This window comes from Pogona vitticeps, chromosome 4, assembly GCF_051106095.1.
Source record: "Pogona vitticeps strain Pit_001003342236 chromosome 4, PviZW2.1, whole genome shotgun sequence".
Classification (NCBI taxonomy): Eukaryota; Metazoa; Chordata; class Lepidosauria; order Squamata; family Agamidae; genus Pogona; species Pogona vitticeps.
In genome coordinates, this window is record NC_135786.1 from 81,114,445 (window position 1) to 81,133,997 (window position 19,553).

At 39.7% G+C, this 19,553-nt stretch overlaps 1 protein-coding gene across 2 annotated transcripts in view; it reads right to left on the reverse strand.

Annotated features, from left to right (window-relative positions):
* SLC44A5 (solute carrier family 44 member 5) overlaps positions 1–19,553 on the reverse strand; it is a 253,809-nt gene that overhangs the window by 1,079 nt on the left and 233,177 nt on the right. For both annotated transcript variants that reach the window (XM_072997807.2, XM_072997808.2), the window contains exons 18-22: positions 16,639–16,712; positions 15,633–15,703; positions 12,535–12,623; positions 11,099–11,183; positions 1–6,458 (exon numbers count right to left, since the gene is read on the reverse strand). The exon at positions 1–6,458 is cut by the window's left edge and continues 1,079 nt beyond it. In XM_072997807.2, coding sequence (XP_072853908.1) covers positions 6,346–6,458; positions 11,099–11,183; positions 12,535–12,623; positions 15,633–15,703; positions 16,639–16,712 — 432 coding nt within the window. In that variant the 3' untranslated portion in view covers positions 1–6,345. The remainder of the gene's footprint in view (positions 6,459–11,098; positions 11,184–12,534; positions 12,624–15,632; positions 15,704–16,638; positions 16,713–19,553) is intronic.

Sequence of the window (19,553 nt, forward strand, 5' to 3'; positions counted from 1 at the left end):
GTCACTATTGTCCATACTAGCCCTTTCAGTTCACAACTACTCTTTCACCATGTAGCCGCTATTGTTATTGTTAACTCCTGGTAGGAGTGTATACGCACCACCACTGTTACTATGTGCAGCTACAATGAGTGATTCAAGCAAAGGTGAATTTCATGACCAAACTGGATGCACAGACCTCCTGTGTTTAGGAGTCAGCACTATCAGGGCTTCATTGGCATTCAAATACAACATTCATTCCTGTAACTGCAGAATGGTCTCAACAACCTACAGAAGCAGAATATAAATAAATATTCTGCAAACATTTACAAGGCCAAAAAGAAATAATGTTTCTTTCCCTTTAACTCCAGGTGTATGATTGCTGATGGAACAGCCTTACAGTACGTCTACATAGCAGTCTGCCTGTAAAGGTTGCCAATGTTCCAGCTGACCCCTGCAGTTGTGCTTTACCAACAGCTGGATGTGCAAGGCTGCGTAGGAGGACGTTTTCACAGCGCAAAGATAAACGTTGGCCCAAATTCTGTTCACATAACTTTACAGGGTGGGACTTGATGACGTCATCAGCTCGCACAGCTAAAAGTCACTTTAAAATAGTTAGCCACTTCCTATCCCCCTCCTTTTAGTCTCTGAGGCACCCCAGTGAAAATGCAGCCTGATCACCATGGGTAGGATAAGGACCACTGGTGATTATTTTTGGTCAGTAAAACCCCCCCTGCACCTCCCAAAGGCTTCCACAGAGCAATGAGGAGCCACAGGAAGTCCCAGAACCTAAAACAAGTGTATAGAAAGTATTTAATTAATTTAAAATATTTTTAATGGTGCAATCTGAGGATGCCATCAGCTTCTGCTGTGTAAAATTGCGCAAACTGGTTTTTTTTGGCCAATGTTATCTCCTGCTAACTACAGCGAACCACAGTTAAAACAGCACAGCTAAAGGACGGCAGAGAAGTTGGCAACCCTACTTCCAACTCGTCTATTTGAGGAAGTCTAACAAAGTACCTGAAAAAAAAATTACTTTGCTGATCAGCTTTTTGCATATCTTTCTTACGTATGGATTGCATTAGGTTTTGAAATAGATGGTCAACAAAAGCTGATTAAGAGTTTCTTGCAGCATAAATTAGATATAAAGCTAAGCACAACACACTGTTGCACTACTTTAGAAATGTCTATCTCTACTACCTTTTTTTGTTGGGAGGGGGGAGCAAAATGTTGATCACAACAAACTTTTTGGATATTGTAGGTCATGGCAAAACATAGACAACTTCAGATATTTCACACAAGGTCAAATAATTAATTTTGTACCCATACCTTTGAAGTAAACAAAAAGAGAGCTTTGCCAATCATGCCAACCAATGGCGGCTTTATGGTTCATATGCTACTTGTAAACTTCAAAACACAAGCTAATCAAGACCAATAGCCAGTAAGGCACTTTGTCATGGAGCACACAGCTGTACAGCTAGGAAACTGACAAGACATTAAATGCAATCAAGAGACATTTATATATTCTATTCTATACTGAAAGGGACATTTACAGACTTTGTTGAAAAATCTTAACGTTGTGTTGTCTGAAATCTGTTTATTTACCTAGAGGAAAATCTGCAACAGGAAAACATTTCACATATTTTCTTTTTTCTTTTAAAAAGGCAGCCAACATTTTAATATTCTTTCACTCCCAAACATCCAAGCCACAAGATATTAAAGGCAAAATTAAAAGGAGAAGAAAAAAAATCTCTGTATAAAAATGCTCCTATGGATTTTGTTTCTGCCGAAATTTTAAAAATAATGTTACTACAAACTTTGATGGCTTCACATGTACAGTAGCTTTGGTATAAAACATGCACAAATAAAAGCTGACAGTCAACAATGTATTGAAGAAACAATGCATTGAATGAAACAAGATTGTATGGTTAGGACAGTGGGCATTTTCTATTGTCTCTTGGTTTGCATGTTCTGCTTGTTCAGAATCTTCAACAGAGATTTACTCATGTAATAAGGTCTTGCAGTAGAGCCATTGTGACTTTCTAAATCTTCCACTAGGAGGAAGAATGGCAGAAAGCAAACGATCAAACCAATGCAATATGAAAGCAATACTGCCACCTGCTGGCCCTTTTGGGCCCTTTTGTGCACAACAGCAAAAGCCTCAGTATATATTAAATAAATACTGGATGTTTTGGCATTTATTACAATGTAAACACCGGCGCAATAATATAATCAGCCCTTTCTCATTATATGGGCCAGATGCTGCACCAGTTCAATCAAGAAGACATTTACCTTGTCATTGAATAGAATGAGTGCAGGATCAAAGCCTATTTAAAATTTATCATCTCATAATGAAATGATTTGTCCAGTACTTCTCCACAGCAAAGAAGTGCATTTTAGTCAAGCTTTAGCTTTATGTTAAAGCATGGTATGCATAAAACTGACATTATAATAAACAGCAGGGTTTGGCCCAACAATCGAGGAACACATCAAGTCCAAAAGTATTTGCATTTCAAAAAATAAACTATTAAGCTAGTTTGTACATTAATTAATGCTCATTCATTTCTGAGAAAGATATTCAGGAATTTTACCAGATTTATTCTCCAAAATAATTTAAGAGGAATGAAGGACCGCCAAATTTCAGTGCTATTGCTTTGCATTTTCACAGTTTTCGCAGTTTCTCCATCAACAAAGTGGCTCTAGAAGGTTCCCCCAAAGGACACTTGCCAATGACACTCTACACTTGTGCAGGTATGGGTTACTGCACTGCCAGCATGGCATCGTTTCATATCTTGGGATATACTGCTGGCACAAATGTTGGCATACTAAATATTAAGATCTTAAATTTGTTGATTCAAAAATGTGCAGGATTTCACATGGAGACCACAGCAAAGTTTATCTCACCCTGATGACCTAGCCACTCCATGCAGCATCATTAATGTGCTCAGACTGAAACACCTAGACTGTGCTCCCTCCATAGTTGCTTTCTGTGCGAGCACAATGCTGCACAGCAGCAAAGGAGCGGTTCTTGTTTCCATGTAAGCTACAGGGAACAGATATCCCAGTGTTAACAACACTGAATAGAATAATGCCTGAATGGCCTTGGGTGCAAACCAACATCACAGGCATTATGGTTGGCTCTTTATGCAACAGGACTTTCTTCCTCCTCTCTGCTGGAGTCCCATCCCCCTCACCAAATCTGCCTTTAAGGGCCCCACAATCTTCCACATCAATTCTAAGTTCATGTAAGGGCTCAATAGAAAAACACGATTGATTTTCATTCCATGCATTTGAACATGAATCCTTTTGCCCTGAGATGGACATATGCAAGATGTCTCCTGGAGGCAGTGTCAATGGGATGCTCCCCTTTATCTGCTTAACAGTGTTCCACTGAGCCCTCTTGAGGTGGCCGGATGTGTCTTTTGATGGCACTGCACATCTGCTGCTTGGGCTACCATCTGGTTGTCATGACTAGTTACTTTTAACTGCAGCTGACTTTGAGACAGCAATGGTTAGTATCTATAGCATAACAATTATCAATAAGCCTATTTTTGCATGTGTGTATAATCCATTTAACTACATAGTAAGTTTTTGGGCCTACTGTTCTGATCCTGCCTGAACCTTAGTAATGCCACGAGTTAGATCTGCAGTCCCCAATCCTTCTTCAAATAGAAGGGCCTTTCCTGTTTCCAAAAGCAACAGGGATTCAACACAACTAACCACTGGTTGAAAGGGAGAAGTGACTTTCACCCCTGCACCACCTCTCATGCTGTTCTTGGAATTCTTGGGAAAAATACCACCACTCCCCCAAGCAGTGAACAAATGTCTGGATCCCTTCCTAGGACAGCATTCATTTGGTGAGAAAGTACATTGCTCCTAGAAATATGTGCTTAGTTCAGTGCACAGTCAATAATTTATTTCAGACTTTAGCTCTCCTGGGTTGTAACACTGATTTAAGCACCCCAATCCAAAATACATTCAACTGGAAATAAGCCTCACTTATCCCACAGAAATGATTTCCAGGCAAATATACTTAAGATTGCATAGAAGGCTTTAAAAAAAGAAAGCAACCCAAATCTTTAGGCACTAATAATCTCTGCTCAACAGTAGTGTTCAGCTCTTCCTTTATTTTAGGGCCAGATCCCACACAAGACAGGGCTCCTTTATGCCACGGAGAGGAAATAGCTGTGAGGGGTTCATACAGTCTTACTAAAGGAACACTACCGTGTTAAGGAACTCAGGTTCTATTGAACTTAAAAAACAACACCCTCTCAAAAGCCTCTCACGATCCAGGAAAAGAAGAACAGCCAGAATTATTTGCTTACAGTTTAACAGAAGCTTCAGTTATTTTAACAATATTGTGGAATAAAGTGCATCTGAATAATCCCATAGCCAACAGGCATCAACATTTCAGGGATTGTATTATTTATTCCATTTTGTTAGGACGTTGCTCCTCATTCAACTTCCACTACAAAGCGCTTACCTGTCAGAATGCTGCCCTCTTTTATTTTCAGTTCTTACAAAGGCCACTATCAAATGGGAAATTTCCACTGGTAGAAGGTGGGGGAATCTCCCTCCCCTGTTGCTATTCTCTCCTACATGCCCTGAAAACCTGCTCCAGAAAGCAGGAAACCCTCTGAACCAGATTTGCAATGACATAGAGGGTCTGCAGCAGGAAAAAGGAGGATTCCTGACTCTACTGAAGGGTGTAACACTTGGTTTTATTTCACAGGTAGCACTTTCTCTTTGGAACATTTGTGGAACAACAGTTGTGTTCACAGGCTTTTGCTTTCTGGACATTTAATTCTACAAAACTCTGAATGTTTAAATTAAAAAAATGGTACTGCTGCATTATGTGGAAAGCTGCATTTTGATATTAATTGCTCGGTATTTTTTCACTGGGAGTTCTTTTTGTTTCAGCTAGTAATTGGTCAGAATCATTCATATTGTGTATCTATTTCTCTGCTCTCCCTGAAAAATGATTAGATGTTTCAATGAACATTTAGGAGTAGACATGGGTACTTCGTATTTGTATCCAGGGGATACAAATACGGTCTGTGGTGGCCTCCAGAACCAACCTTGTCAACTCACTGGGCTCTGCGCAACACACACATCTGTCAGCATCATTGTCGTGCCAATTGTGGCAGTAGTCCTGCTGGCACTTCCCCAACTCTCTCTACAGCCGACAACCCCAGCGGGGATGGAGGAAGACGAGTGGGTCACCTGTGGTGATGCACTTCATATTCGTATCCCCTGGATACAAATACGAAGCACCCATGTCTCCATGAGGAGAGATGCACAGGCAACCTCAGCCTCACGTATCTGATTCTGCCGCTGTCTATAACAGCAGCAAAGAAGAGGGCTGTAAAGCCTTTGAGGGAAAGTGCCAGAAGTGAGGTAACACACTCTTGAAGGACTTTTCCCACAGAGCTGAGAGGCAGGGCAACCAACAGCCCCAAATCAAAATAAAACCAACACTAGGTTTGCTTTGCTTCTTTGAACAGAGACAGATCTAAAACCTTTACATAACAAAATTATGACACTAATAACATGTTGCAGTTACACCACAAATTCATAATACATCAGATAGAAAAGAGAAAGGGACTCTTGCCTAGCCTAGATTCCCCACTCTTAAGCACTTTTCCCCCCTAAAAGGTTGATTGTTAATAAGATGCCTCTGTTATAAGCAATTTAGACAACTGACAATCTTTCATTCTGCCTCCTCTGAGCCAAATCAGTATGATACTAATCTCTTTATTCTTTGCTCATAATATTCGTCGTGGAAGTGACTGACATAGTTATTTGCCCTTCTTCTTAGGGAACCATTAATATGTTTTAATCACAGTTGAAGTAGCTGTCAAACAGCATGTACAGTAAAAATACAGCCATAGCACCATAATTACAAATTTAGGACCACCTGCTGGTTATCTGTAGTTTTGATCTCTTTATGGCTAATTAGGATACACTGTAGTGCTTTCAAAAATTGCCTGAATATCCTTTACAAATATACACCTATAAAAAGGTTATCAAAATGTCTGTCATTTCAAACAGCAAAATCTCAGGTTAAAAAAGTTATTAAAACACTAAGAGCTAAAGATAAAAAAAGCTTCACATTTACACTTTTCCATAGGCACTCTATAAAAACTATGATGTGGCCTTTTTTTCACAGCTGTTAAAAAGACTTTATTTCAAATGTCCATTTGCTCATTATTAGATAGTACAAAGCAAACACCAATAATTCATTAGCCAGAAGCATCATTTATACTTTAAGGATTTTTAAAATCTAAATTATATGTTTCTTGCCTGATTTTCCCCCAAACCCTCTTAAAAATGACATCCCCTCTTATCACTTTCACAATATTTTAAGCATCATCCCATTAGCTTTTTAGGGCTTAGTTCCTTCTTCCCCAGAATTCGGTGCAGACTAGCTGACATGTAGTAGGGTTTTGCTGTAGATCCATCGTTCCTTTCCAAGTCTTCGCCTGAGTATGAAGTGGCCAAAGGGTGTCAAAGCAGCAAGCAGCCACGCAGACAAACCAAATTAAAACAAAGGAGAGAGATTCAGAAAGAGGAAAGGAATCCATATCAGAAAAACTGTTACAATAGAGCCGAGCTATAGGGTTGTGTCATTGCAGGGTGCCACAAAGATACAAATATCCATCCTTCCTGATCAATATAAGATAGGCCATTGCCAAACTACTATGGAGACAAATGGTGATCCACACTTCTGCACATGTAACATATTAAGTGATTGCTGCTCTTATGTGCTGTCAATTTGTTTCTGACTTATGGAGACCGTAAAAGGGTTTTCAAGGTATGTGCAGATGTTCAAGGTGTAGTTTATAATTGCAACCCCTAGTCAGTTTCTATATATGAGCAGACATTTGAACTTAGGTCTCCCATGTCCTCATTTAACACTTTATTCACCAAATTGGCTCTGTGGAATGATCATGTAATGTTTAGTATCAAAGGTTACAAAACTGAAATTCTCAATTTAGCATCTTGATCATCTGGACATAGCAATGACTCTTCTGCGATCCTGAAGAACCAGTACAGTATTGTGCTTCATGCAAGCTAGTAGCATTATTTCTGCTTCGTTCCTGGACTATTTTTCATTTTTGCCACAAGAGGTCAGACTGTGCTGATATCTGGAAATGATGCTCAAAGAAATGAAAGATTTGTATACATAAAGGAGGCCCTCTCAAACTAGTATCGAGATATCTGGACTACAATTTGCGTAAACCCTCATGAGTGTGGCTATGGGTTACAAACGCTGAAAGCTGCCTCCCAAAACATCTGTAGGGCGTCAAGTTAGGGGAAGCTGCATTCAGGCTTCTCAAATAGACTACATGGCCATGAATGAAATCTTTACAAGGACACTAATCTCATTCATTTGAAGGAGACCTGCATGGAAGATATCCCTTAATAGCCTTTGCCCAGAAAGTGTAACCGGAGGAACATTACACTGATCTACAGCTCGTGCATTATTCCATTGCAGCAAATTTGATGGTCTTGAAAACAGGAGTGAATATTAATTCAATTTGAGTTTGGAAGATAAAACATGGAATTTAATACAGCACATTTGTAGTTTAAATTATTGTTAAATTTTAGATTGGCATGAAAAAAATGGATAGGACTAAAATCTCCATGGTGGTCCTGCTAACTTCTAAGGCTACATACAGATGGTTGTAACTACCAGGGACTGTTCTTCTACATGTGCTGGTCACTATCAATCCATATGGCTGAGGTATACCTGAAGGATCAACACAAGTTGTGTAATCCACAAGTTGTGCAATCCAAAACCATCAATTCTGATTTTGCATATTTACCAAGGAAAAAGAAGCTGCACACTACAGTATATATCTCATAAACGTCTACTTTGGCCTTGTACATCATGTTTAACTGTAATCATAAATCCACTTTTAAACTGCCAGTCCTACACAGCCTGCATCTGCCTCATTCAATGGCCAGATGAATGAGGAGCTTCACTTCAGTAAAGGAAGACATTTCACAATTAATTCTCATTCTCCAGAAATTCTTCTCTGTTACACTGCATATCCTATATATTGGGTTATAATTTAACATTGAAGTTTCAACTACACTTTTAACGTCTAATTATGAGGTGGGATTTTCACTATATTAGTAATATATAAATGTCTATTATTCTTGAGAGTTCAATTACTAAAATATTTATTTCACCTTCTTTACCTTACTTTGCTCCATTATTATCACATAGCAAAGGAAATCGTTGTAGGAAAACAAGGCAATTGTTTTTATGTGCAAGTAGCTTTGGAATTTAAACAGCTATCGGTTAAAATGGAGTGGGAAAACTTTAGGTTTATAGAATCTACTTGGATTTTCTTTAGAATCCTGAAGTTTGCTAGATGGACTCGGGGTGTAAAATGAAACTTTTTTTTCTTTTTTTTTTTGGGGGGGGGACACAGGTGGTAGACAGAACTGCAGAACACAATACTTGTGGTTGTATGCCCATGCCAGCAGTTTATTTTCAGTATTAAACTGGAGTTTTCATACAACTCCATTAACACACACACAAAAAATGGTTCTGATTTCTCTCTCAAACTTTCCTAATTTCAAGTAGAATCCCAGATAGGAAAACGGGCTGGGGGCCAGCTGAGCTGATGGTAACCCAGATGAAGTGGTGCTGAATCCAAATTTCTCCCAGCCAAGAGATGTCAGAAATTACAGCCCACACCTTGGCCTAACGTTTTGGCAGCACAGTGGCTATGTCTCCCAGAGGATGTTTCGATATGACATCACTTGGCTCCTGCCTCACTCCCCCCCTCCTTTTTTTTGGCTCTTCTTCTAGAAGACCTTAGTTGGCAGAGAAGGTCAGATACCATCCCTCTTAGTTTTTAGGAAATTACTGAAAACAGAATTATTTAAAAGCAGCCTTTTGTTTGTGCTTTTAACCACTGAGATCTCGAAATTAGTTTTAGATTTGTGTAATTTTATTTAAATGTGCAGTTTTTTTTTAAAGCTAGTGACAGAGGTTTTTTTAATTTATGGTATTAATGTGTATTGAAATTTTGTATTGTTGATTTTAATGTGATTTGATATGTTGTGACCTGCCCAGACGATGGTCGCATTAATAGGCTAGTATACAAGTTGGAATAACAAGCAAGCAAACAGGTTTCACTAAATTGAACAGATTCTTTGTTCTCTGAAAAATGATGAACAAAGATCCTGAGAGCTTGCTTTATAAAAGATATTTATCAATACACAACATGCTCCTTTGTTTCAAATACAATTTATGAATGGATACAAAATGTCAATGTATATAATCTTGGAAGCAGCATCAATGTTGATCTGCTTAGCTGAAAATAGAGGAAAGGCCCTGAATCATCCTGAATCTTAATTCTAGACAGTGATTCGCAACCTTGGGTCTCCAGATGTTCTTGGACTAAAACTCCCAGAAGCCTTCACCACTCACTGTGCTTTCTGGGAGGACTTGCGGAAGCTGCAGTCCAAGAACACTTGGGGACCCAAGGTTGGGAACCACCGTTCTAGAATGTGACTACTGACAATGCACTTGTTTCAGTGATGACAAGAACCAATAGACATGAACTCCAATGAGCTAAGTGTTGCCTTTTTCTGTGCAATCTGAGCCAGCCAATCAATATTAAGAACATGTGCCAAGATTTTAATTCACCATCTTCTTCTTCAACCTTTTCCACCACCCACAGGAGACAATAAGTTGCAATTTGGACATTTGTTGGACCTTCCATAAGACCACTTTCATACGCTAAAGCAGAAAAAAAAGCTGGCATGCACTAATAACTACAACAGGAAGGTTTTAGATATAGACACAAACAACTTCTTAAAACTACAAGGTGGCTGAAGCTTCTCCTTTGTTCATGTTGCCTAACGTTAGCAAGTGGAAGGGAAAAATCTAGTGGAAACCCATACTGATGAAAAATGAAAATTTAACTGTGAGCAGACACTGAAAGGATAACTGGATTTTAAAAGCAAGTTTTAACTTCCTTCAGTAACATTTTGAATCTCAGAATTTTGTAGGGTGAATAACAGCTATGTCTACATACCTTCAAAGGTACTTTCATAAGATTACAAAAAAGCCTGCATTGGATCAGACCAATGCCCTGTCTAGTTTAGCACTCTCTTTACACCATGATCAAAGGGAGAGGACCCCAAAAGCAGGACATGAGAGCAACAGCACTGTCCTGTTTACATTCCCCAGCAATTGTATTCAGAAGCATACTGAATGCAATGTATAGCCACAAAAACTAGCGAGAACTGAGAGACCTCTTCTCTATGATATTCTTCCTTCTATGATGCCACTTTATGCCATTGTACACCCTTGCTCAAATTAAACTCATTGATTAACATGTGAACAAGGCAGAACTTGGAAGTACGAAAGCAGAAGTGACAACATTAGGAGACAGCAAGGGGTGTAATGATGCTCTGCTTATTAAGTAACACAATGACTAGTGATATTATTAAATATTCAGTGTAATGAGTAATATTTACACATCACTTCTAACATTTTGCTTTTGGGAAGATATTTAAGAGGATTCTGGGCCATTTTTACTTTTTGATTTTTATTATTATTATTATTATTATTTGGTTACATCTAATTTTCAAAAAGTTGCTCTGAATCAAGGCCAGATACATGTTTCCCTTATGAGTATATATAGATCTCTTTTAAGGTGCTGGTAAAGGATACAAGCTGTGGATATTAAAATATTTAAACTGATCCAACATTGCTGTGGCTACTGATATGGCGAGGCTGTGTTATTAAGAGGGACACATAGCAATCATCTTAGTGAAATGCCACCGGACATGATCAAGCTGTGAAGCATCCAAAAGCAGTCTGTTAGTAATTATCATAGAACAGTTATTCCAGAAAGACTGACTATTCCAGTGAGGAGCTGTTCCATTTCACTCACTGAACTAATGAAGCCATCTAATGTGAATGTGCTTCATGTTCTCCTGTGCAAAGATGATTAAAATGCAGCAAATTGCATATGAGGAGCAGCAATGTTTCCCTACTACATATCTCATGAATTCTGTTAGGAAGTGGAGCTGGTGGACTTTATCTGAACTTTATCCAAGAAGGAAAGGAAACAAAGAGTGAATTACTTACAAAAGCAGAGGAAAAGTGTGTCAACACACATTGCATAGACACTGAAGAACCCATGTGCAACTAGGTAAGAGCCTATAATTACAGTCTGGAAAAAAGGGGAAAAATATGTGCTAGTTATTATACCTTATGATACAGGCATTACATAGTGGCCTTCCCCAACCAGGAGTGTTGGACTACATATCTTATCCTCTCTAGCCAGGAATGACAGGCACTGTAGTTCCACACCTCTAGAGGGTGCTGAGTTGGGGAAGGCAGACATGTAGCATTATTTACTTTAAACTAAGAGTACCTCTCAGCTCTCCCTCCAAGGCTTTGTGGTCTCGTCTTACTTGTCTTCTTCACTGACAAATACATCCATTTCCATCTTCAGTAATCACTATATATTATCAGTAATATCTACATCATCCTGACTATTCATCTCTTCTTCGGGTCAAACTGTCTTACTTTAAAGATGCAGCAAATAACTTTTCCAAATGGAAATAACTTCTAAAATAACTTTACCTAAAAGGAAACAAAAACACCCTTCCCCTGTATATTGACCTGATGCCTCCACAACAAGGGAATTCAAACATGGGTAGCAACCTCCACTGGCAGATGCAGCTGGAACACACACACATATATATATATATGTGTCCAGCACTAATGGGAAAAGAATGGCCAGTGAAACAACTTCCTCAGCTGCCACTTTAATTTCCCCAGAATGCCTCTGAACTAGAGTTGGGCACAAAACAAACCACAAAGCAAAACAAACAAGCCACAATTTGAGTTCATTTCGTGGAACCATGCCTGCCCAGAATGAGATGAAATGGCAAACGATTATTGCCATTGGCAATTCATAGGCTTCAAATTTTGTGCAGACCAGACAGCCTGGCACCACTCAATCAATTTCCTAGGCAATGCTGAGGTTGACCTAGAGAAAACTTTGTGTATGATTGATTACCCAGTCAGGCATCCAACCATGGAGCTCCAAGCCCACTCTCTGGTAGTAGCTGGTTATAGCAGCCTCACCGTGGGCAACTCAGAGAAGAGGACACTTAGCTAACTAGTCCGTTCCCCTTTTTGTTTCATCCCCAGCCACCTCATGAAGTCCCAAATCACACAAACCATGAAATAGCTTGTTTCATTGGAATGTCCATGAACGTTTGTGGTTCATGAATAGCGAAAACCATGAACCATCATGAACCACCATTTTCCCAGTCTGTGCCCATCTATACTCTGAACCCAAACTTGGCCTAGTAGCATTAGGGGGAAAATTAAGGTGGTGGATGCTCTGGCAGCTTCAGCCACTGTTGCTTGATAAACATTTCAGGGTAATGAAATAGGGAGGGGAAAAAAGGCTTCATTACTAAGGAACACTGGCATTAACTAGCCCTGGTGCTGAGGGCTGGCACAGTGTCTGCAAAACTGAATTCTATAAGCATCAATAATCCCCTTACCAAGAGTGGGACCCAGTAATAATTCAGTGATGGTGCCTCTTGTGTGAGTACTGGTATCCTATGTGTGAAGAAGAAAAAGGCTAGGACACCTACAAGAGGAAAGACATTGTTACCAGGCAGACGTGGCAGTATTTTCAAAACATTCATCTCTTCTGGAATTTAAAAAAAAAAGATAACTTAAACAAAACACTTCTAAGCCTGGAAATATATGTTGCAAACATGACAGATGAATGATTTATGCAACCAGTTAGTTCCAAGGTATTTTTGTACTCCTGTCATTCATTTGAAACATTTATGTATTTTCAGACACAGAAACTCTGACACGAACTGCTCCCATTATTTGCATTGCAATGACTGACTTTGGATACAGTTGTGTGAGAGATTCATGTAACCAGTCAAACATATTACATTAAGATCAATTACATTATGTTATGAATCTCACTATTTTATATGAATAGAAAAGTTCATGGCCAGAATCTGCCTGGTGTTTGTGTATGGTTCGTGTAATTTGCCATGTCTGACTGCACCTTATTTATATGAGGGGGTGCATCTTGATCACATGCCTTGTCATGTGTCCAACTGTACAACTGAAATTCATCCTAACATGTTGTCAGTTAGCTGTGGCAAGTTACATAAACCTTACACAAACACTAATAGGATTCTGGCCAGTAAAGTCCAATGTGGGGTTTAGGAAGATAAATGTGGTTTTAAAAACTCAAACTCATCTCATACATCTCCTCCAGAGCAATTTAACTATTCCCATTTATCTGAAATATTAATTCATGATAACATTTTTGCTAAGTAGGAACAGAAAGCCATGTAAATTTATTATCCCTGAGAATTTGTTTTTAAGCACAAGGAAAACATTAATCAATTCTACCAGTTCATTGTTTGTTTCCTTTCCTATTTTAGCAGGGAGTTGGACACGATGATCATAGAACCACAGAAGTACAAAGCTAAAAGTGATCCTAAGGGTCATCATCTAATGCTGCCAAAGCACAAAACAGCTAAATCTGATAACAGGCCATTGAAGCTTCGTTTTAAGAGCATCACTGAAGGAGAGTCCACCACTTTGTAAGCTCGTCAACTGCACTGTTGAACAGACCTCACAGTCAAGATGTTCTTCCGAATTGTATGTTGACATTTCTTTTCTTATACTTTGAATAATAATGTTGAACAACACTGGGCCCAGAACAAAACCCTGAAGGAGGATGAGGAATGATTGGTGAGACCTATTTGGGTATGGCCCAAGGAAAAGAATGTTTTTGGAATGCGCACTCTTGAAAAGTCAGAGATATATGAAGTGAAATCTCCAATTAATACAACATCTATCTTTGAAATTTTGGTAATTTGATTTAAGATCATCATTATCATTAGAATTGCAGAGCTGGAAGGGACCCTATAGATCATCGAATGCAGCCCCTATCAGGGAGGCACAGTGGGGAATCGAACTCCCAACCCCTGGCTTCACAACCAGATACTTAACTCACAGAGCTACCCACCATGGCCTGGATGGCCATGATTTAAGTGTTCAGTCTGGTTTGGAGGTCTGTACCAGACCCCTGGAGTCATGTAAATGTTGTTTCCCTCTTTGATTTATACCCAGATGTTTTCCATCAGTTTTGCTTCTTGTGATAAATCCTCTCAGAGATGTACACATTCCTTGTTTATATATACAATATTTTCAAGCACATATTTAGGGCAAGGGTTAGTATCACACTGCCCCCTGCCACTGAATTTGCCACGATACTGGTAGATTTGTTTTCTAATCAATTGGCACTCAAGACGCTAAACGTCCAATAGGACAAGGTAATGGTGGATGTAGAATAGAGATGGGGCATTTGTATTCATATAAGAATACCTCCACACAGCTGAATCCTGGGGCCAGACTGTCCACTCACACGTCTGCCACTGACGCCAGCTCCACTCTCCCTTCCAATCAGTCCAGAGCTATCGGTCGCCTATCTACTCCTGGCAGAAGGAGGGAAGATGAGTCTTCCCACCAGGCTGACAAGTGGATAGCTGACCACGAGCTCCAGAGCGACTGGAAGGGAGCGTGGAGCTGGCAGATGCATGAGTGGACCCTCGTTATGTCCAGCTGTGTGGGGGTATTGGTAGTCGCATACAAATACAAACACCTCCATCTCTAATGTAGAATAGACAATGGAAAAAGCAAAAAGGGCATAAATATCCACCATTTTCCAAGCAAGTATCTTTCCAGGTCCAACAGATTTCTCCGAAACTGTCTTAAGATGATGATGACTGCTCTTGGGAAAGAGTATTAGCAGGAATCACTGAACACTATATTAGTCCTGTAATATATTACTTCAACATACCTTTCCCAAAGCATTGGGACTGACAAATCCTGCCAAAACTGTTCACTGTAATCAGAAGCTAGAGTGTAGCTTTGCCAGTCACAAAACTACACTCCCCCTCTCTCGCCCTTCTGTCTGTTCTGGGGACTTCCTTTGCACAGAGAATGTTGGAATAAACATACCAATTTTTGGAGACACATTGTCCATGTGTCTATCTTCCTCTGTATAAAAATGGCTAATACCGGTAAATCTTCAGGAGTGTTCAGATTTGAAGCCAGCCCACTTTGGAGGAGCCCCATTTTGATACTGAATCACTGTAATCAGTCAGTCACTCAGACAAATTCAGGATTCATCTGAATCTGAAGCATAGCCCTAATAAATAGAGGAGTCGGGAGGCATGGATTGGGTTAAGTATCCCAATCCTTCATTCTATGTGTTCTCTGCATAATGGTACAAGAGAAAGATGAGGCTGAAGTCCCTTACTTCTCATGCTACACAATTCATTCATTAATGAACTCTTTTGCTTGTTCTATACTTAGATTCATGCCAATAAAATCATCTAAATCGCTTTTTATTTATCTGATTAATCAATGTCCAGACAGACATTGAGATAATGAGGTTTTCCTGTAATGATTTACATATGCAAAGCAGAGGTTCCAAAAAGGCTGCAAGCCTTAATTATATTGGTGCATAGTAGAGACCCCAGTCAAATCTGCTCTTTAAAATTATGCATTGACCACAATCAAGCTTGAAGTATTGAATAGAGAGAATCCACTAACTTACCTACACCTCCAGCAACCAGAATTTTCCCCAGGAATAATAAGAAGTCTGTCACTTTATCCAGCACTGCGACTCTGTGCAAGAGAGAGAATAAACAGGAAGAAAAAGAAGCTTTCCTCTCTGGAAAGAGAAGCAGCACTCATTCTAAACTTATTTTGAGGAACAATATAACCCAAAGCTTTACTGTGCTGCTGCATCTAGTTTTAGATGCAAAATCATTTCCAAAACTCCTAATTAGCATCTGAATGATAAATCAGGTGTTTATTATTTAAAAAGGGATAGTCCCATAACTTTCTGGTCCGTATCTAAAATATGGCATATTGCTATTATGTCAAAATTAATGCATTTGTAAAGAATCAGAACAGCACATATACTCACAGTTTTATAAAGATTAATTTTGTTTCTTGCCTGGTGGAATAACACATTTAAAGATTACATGCACCTGGTTCCATGCACTATATATAGTGAGTATTTTGATACCTTCTTTTGGTACTTTGTAATTTGTTGTTTAGGAAAACTTAAGAATATTAATGTATATGTATTCAGCGAGCTAAGAATGTGAAGTACAAATTCTCCTGTAAATGGAAAACCAGTGCCATAAGGTGAGCAGGTCTTTGAATGCAGGGAATATCCACATAGTTAAGAATGCTCAACCAGGGGAGTGGAGGCAGCATGTGGAATTGTTATATTTTTGAATCGTAACTTTTAAATTTTCACTTCATTTATACTTTTCATATGGTCATTGTCCACAGCAGTGAAGATGTTCTGAGAATTGTCCAAAACTAAATTTTTCCAAGCTCTAAGTAGGAAAGAGTGAGCAAGCTGTTGGCTGAAATCCTACTGCATTTAGCATAGCATAAAGTTACAGCTGTGAAAGTCTTTGGGGGTGGTATCACGCCCAGGCAGTCGGCATGTTTGATTAGTTGTGTAACCAATTGCAGTAGCAGCAGAGTCAACTGCACAATTAATGGCAGGTGTCCTACAGATTATAAAACAAACACTCTCTTACCTCACCACATTTCTCATAAGCAGAAAGAAAGCTTCCCTTGCTGACGTGCAGAAGTTTTTACCATATATCGCGATCTAAAAAATATTAACAACTGTTAACCTGTGAAAGCCCAATATAAAAGTAACTTGCTTTGTGCACCAGGCCTATATGTAGAATGAGAAGACACAAAGATGCTAGTTGTTCTTTACCTTTGTCTATGGACAAAAAAAAAAAAATTCCACCTCCAGCTATCCTGTACTTGTTTATAAAACTCTTCTTTCTGCCTATAATCACACAGGCCTCTTACAAGTACATCTCCCAGTAAGCTAAACCTGCAAAAGGCTGAAAAATCCAGTTTTCTGCAAAGGAGCCAAGATAAATTAAGAATCTGGGCCACCTGCATGTTCAAGATGACCTCTGAACAGCCAGTATAATTGTGGGAAGGTGAAGTGATATGATAATTTAAAATAAATACATTTATATTTGACTTCAGATATGGGGGAGGGGTAAACAGGTCTCCATAAAAATGCTTTCAGAAATAATTTGTTCCACCTATTGACATTTACAATCTTAATAACCTTAAGGCTAAACTTCTTTAATGAAATCTACATGGTGATAAATAAAGATTTATCTGTCCTGCCTTTCCTCCTGGGGCCACTGTTTGATGAGCAGAGAAATCATGGCTATTACCTGTGATCTAGGGTGGGTTCTTGGAAGAGAGAGGGGAAATGTTTAGGGTTTTGAGAATATAATTTCCAGAGTCTGGCTATGGAAACTGCATTCTGCGAGATGTGAATTGTGATTTTGCTCAGTAGTGACTTTGCTCAGCACCTGATTATAGAAGCCTGAATCCTCACTGTTACTCCAAGGAGAGCTGCTGGTGGAAATGAATCAGTATGTGAGGCTGATAGAGTGGCATGCCTGTAACCTGTGCAGTTTTGGGAAGACTGGACAGTCCCAAAACACTGCTGGCAATACAAACTGGCAAATCACTTCTCAGTGCTTTATATCTACAAAACTACTGAAAGGCTGCCATAAGTCAGAATTGACTTGATGACACATAATTATGGTTTAATCAAGCCAGAAAAACAAATTTTTTTTATCTCAGTTTTTTTTTAAAAAAATCTTCTGGGTAATGTTCAAGGTACCCACTGAATAGCAAAGGCAAATACAGAGGAGGGTGCTTTTTATTTTTTGGCAACTGTTTTACAATTAAAAATAAATAAATTCCTTCCCTTGGAAACTCATTGAAGACGTTGGATAAAAGAGCTATTACATCTTTTGTTTTGATCCCCCTTTGAGAAACAAGTTTGTAGAAGTGTGAAGATAATTTTAATTCATTCTGTACGTAGTATTTTCTTTCACATTTTACAATGTAATTGTATGCACATTAAAAACAAGTATATACCAAAATGAACAAATTCATTGGCATTGACTCTCCAGACATTGTACTTATGATTGTAGATTTAATCTCATTTTATCATATTGTATCATCATTACTCTGTTACATGTCCTGATTATGTAGGACAAAGAGGTCAGACGAATGCTCACATTGGCCAAAATCTTATTGTCAGTGTTAAGTTAAACCATGCAACATTTGGTGACAAATTGGCAGCAGTTACAAGATCAATGTAGACATTATTTCTTGCATAATGCTGAGCTGGGTGACTCTGAATGAAACAGATAAAATGTCTACATTGACATTATAACTTGCTGCAATTCATTGCCAAAAGTTACACTATCTGAATTCTGCCAGCAGTAGGATTGTGGCCAATATGTTTGATTTGGGATCAGATTGCAATCAGAGACATACCCCACACACCAAATGCCTACATTGGATGGAGGATTCTAGGGGTTTTAATCTTTAAAAAAATAACTCTTCCAAGCTCTGCAGCAACCTCACAACTCCCACTGTGCTGTAAGAGTACATCCTACTTATTATCAATTCTGATTACAGTGGTGCCCCACATAGCGATGATAATCCGTTCTGGAAAAATTGTCGCTATCCAGATTCGTCGCTATGTGAAACAAAAAAGCCCATAGGAATGCATTAAAACACATTTAATGCGTTCCTATGGGCTTAAAAACTCACCTTATGCAAAAATCCTCCATAGGGGCAGCCATTTTCGATGCCTCTAAAGCGAGGCAACACAGCGGGTGGCCATTTTGGAACCACCGATCAGCTGTGTGAAAATGGAGCCTTTGGGAGGACTGCGGGGGAGCACTTCCTCCCGTCCTCCCAAAGCCCCCGCTGGCATTTTTGCCCAGCTGATCGGCGGGGCTTCGGGATGATGGGGGAAGCCCTTCTCCCCATCATCCCGAAGCCCCGCCGATCAGGTGGGCGAAAATGCCGGCTGGGGCTTTGGGAGGACCGCGGGGGAGGGCTCCCCGTGGTCCTTCCAAAGCCCCCGCCGATCAGCTGGGGGAAAATGGGGCCTTTGGGAGGACCGCGGGGGAGGGCTCCCACGGTCCTCCCAAAGCCCCTACCGGCATTTTCGCCCAGCTGATCGGCAGGGCTTCAGGATGATGGGGGAAAGCACTCCCCCCATCATCCCGAACCCCGCATTTTCGCCCAGCTGATTGGCGGGGCTTCGGAATGATGGGGGGAAGCACTTTCCCCCATCATCCCGAAGCCCCGCCGATCAGCTGCGCGAAAATGGGGTGTATGGGGAACATCGCAATGCGATCACAAAAGCGATCGCAAAATCTTCATCGCTATGTGGATTCGTCGTTAAACGGGGGCCCCGCTAAGCGAGGCACCACTGTACATTTAACTCAAGTGGCACTAATGTGTTAACATGTTTTTTAGTTAGCAAACCAACAAACTCAAAGGTAAGGCACCTTATTTTTCATAAGGCATTTTGTTTATTACTTCGTACATTTTATTCTCCCTTTTGATTTAAAAGTCAGCCAATTTGTCATCTTAGAAGGGTTCC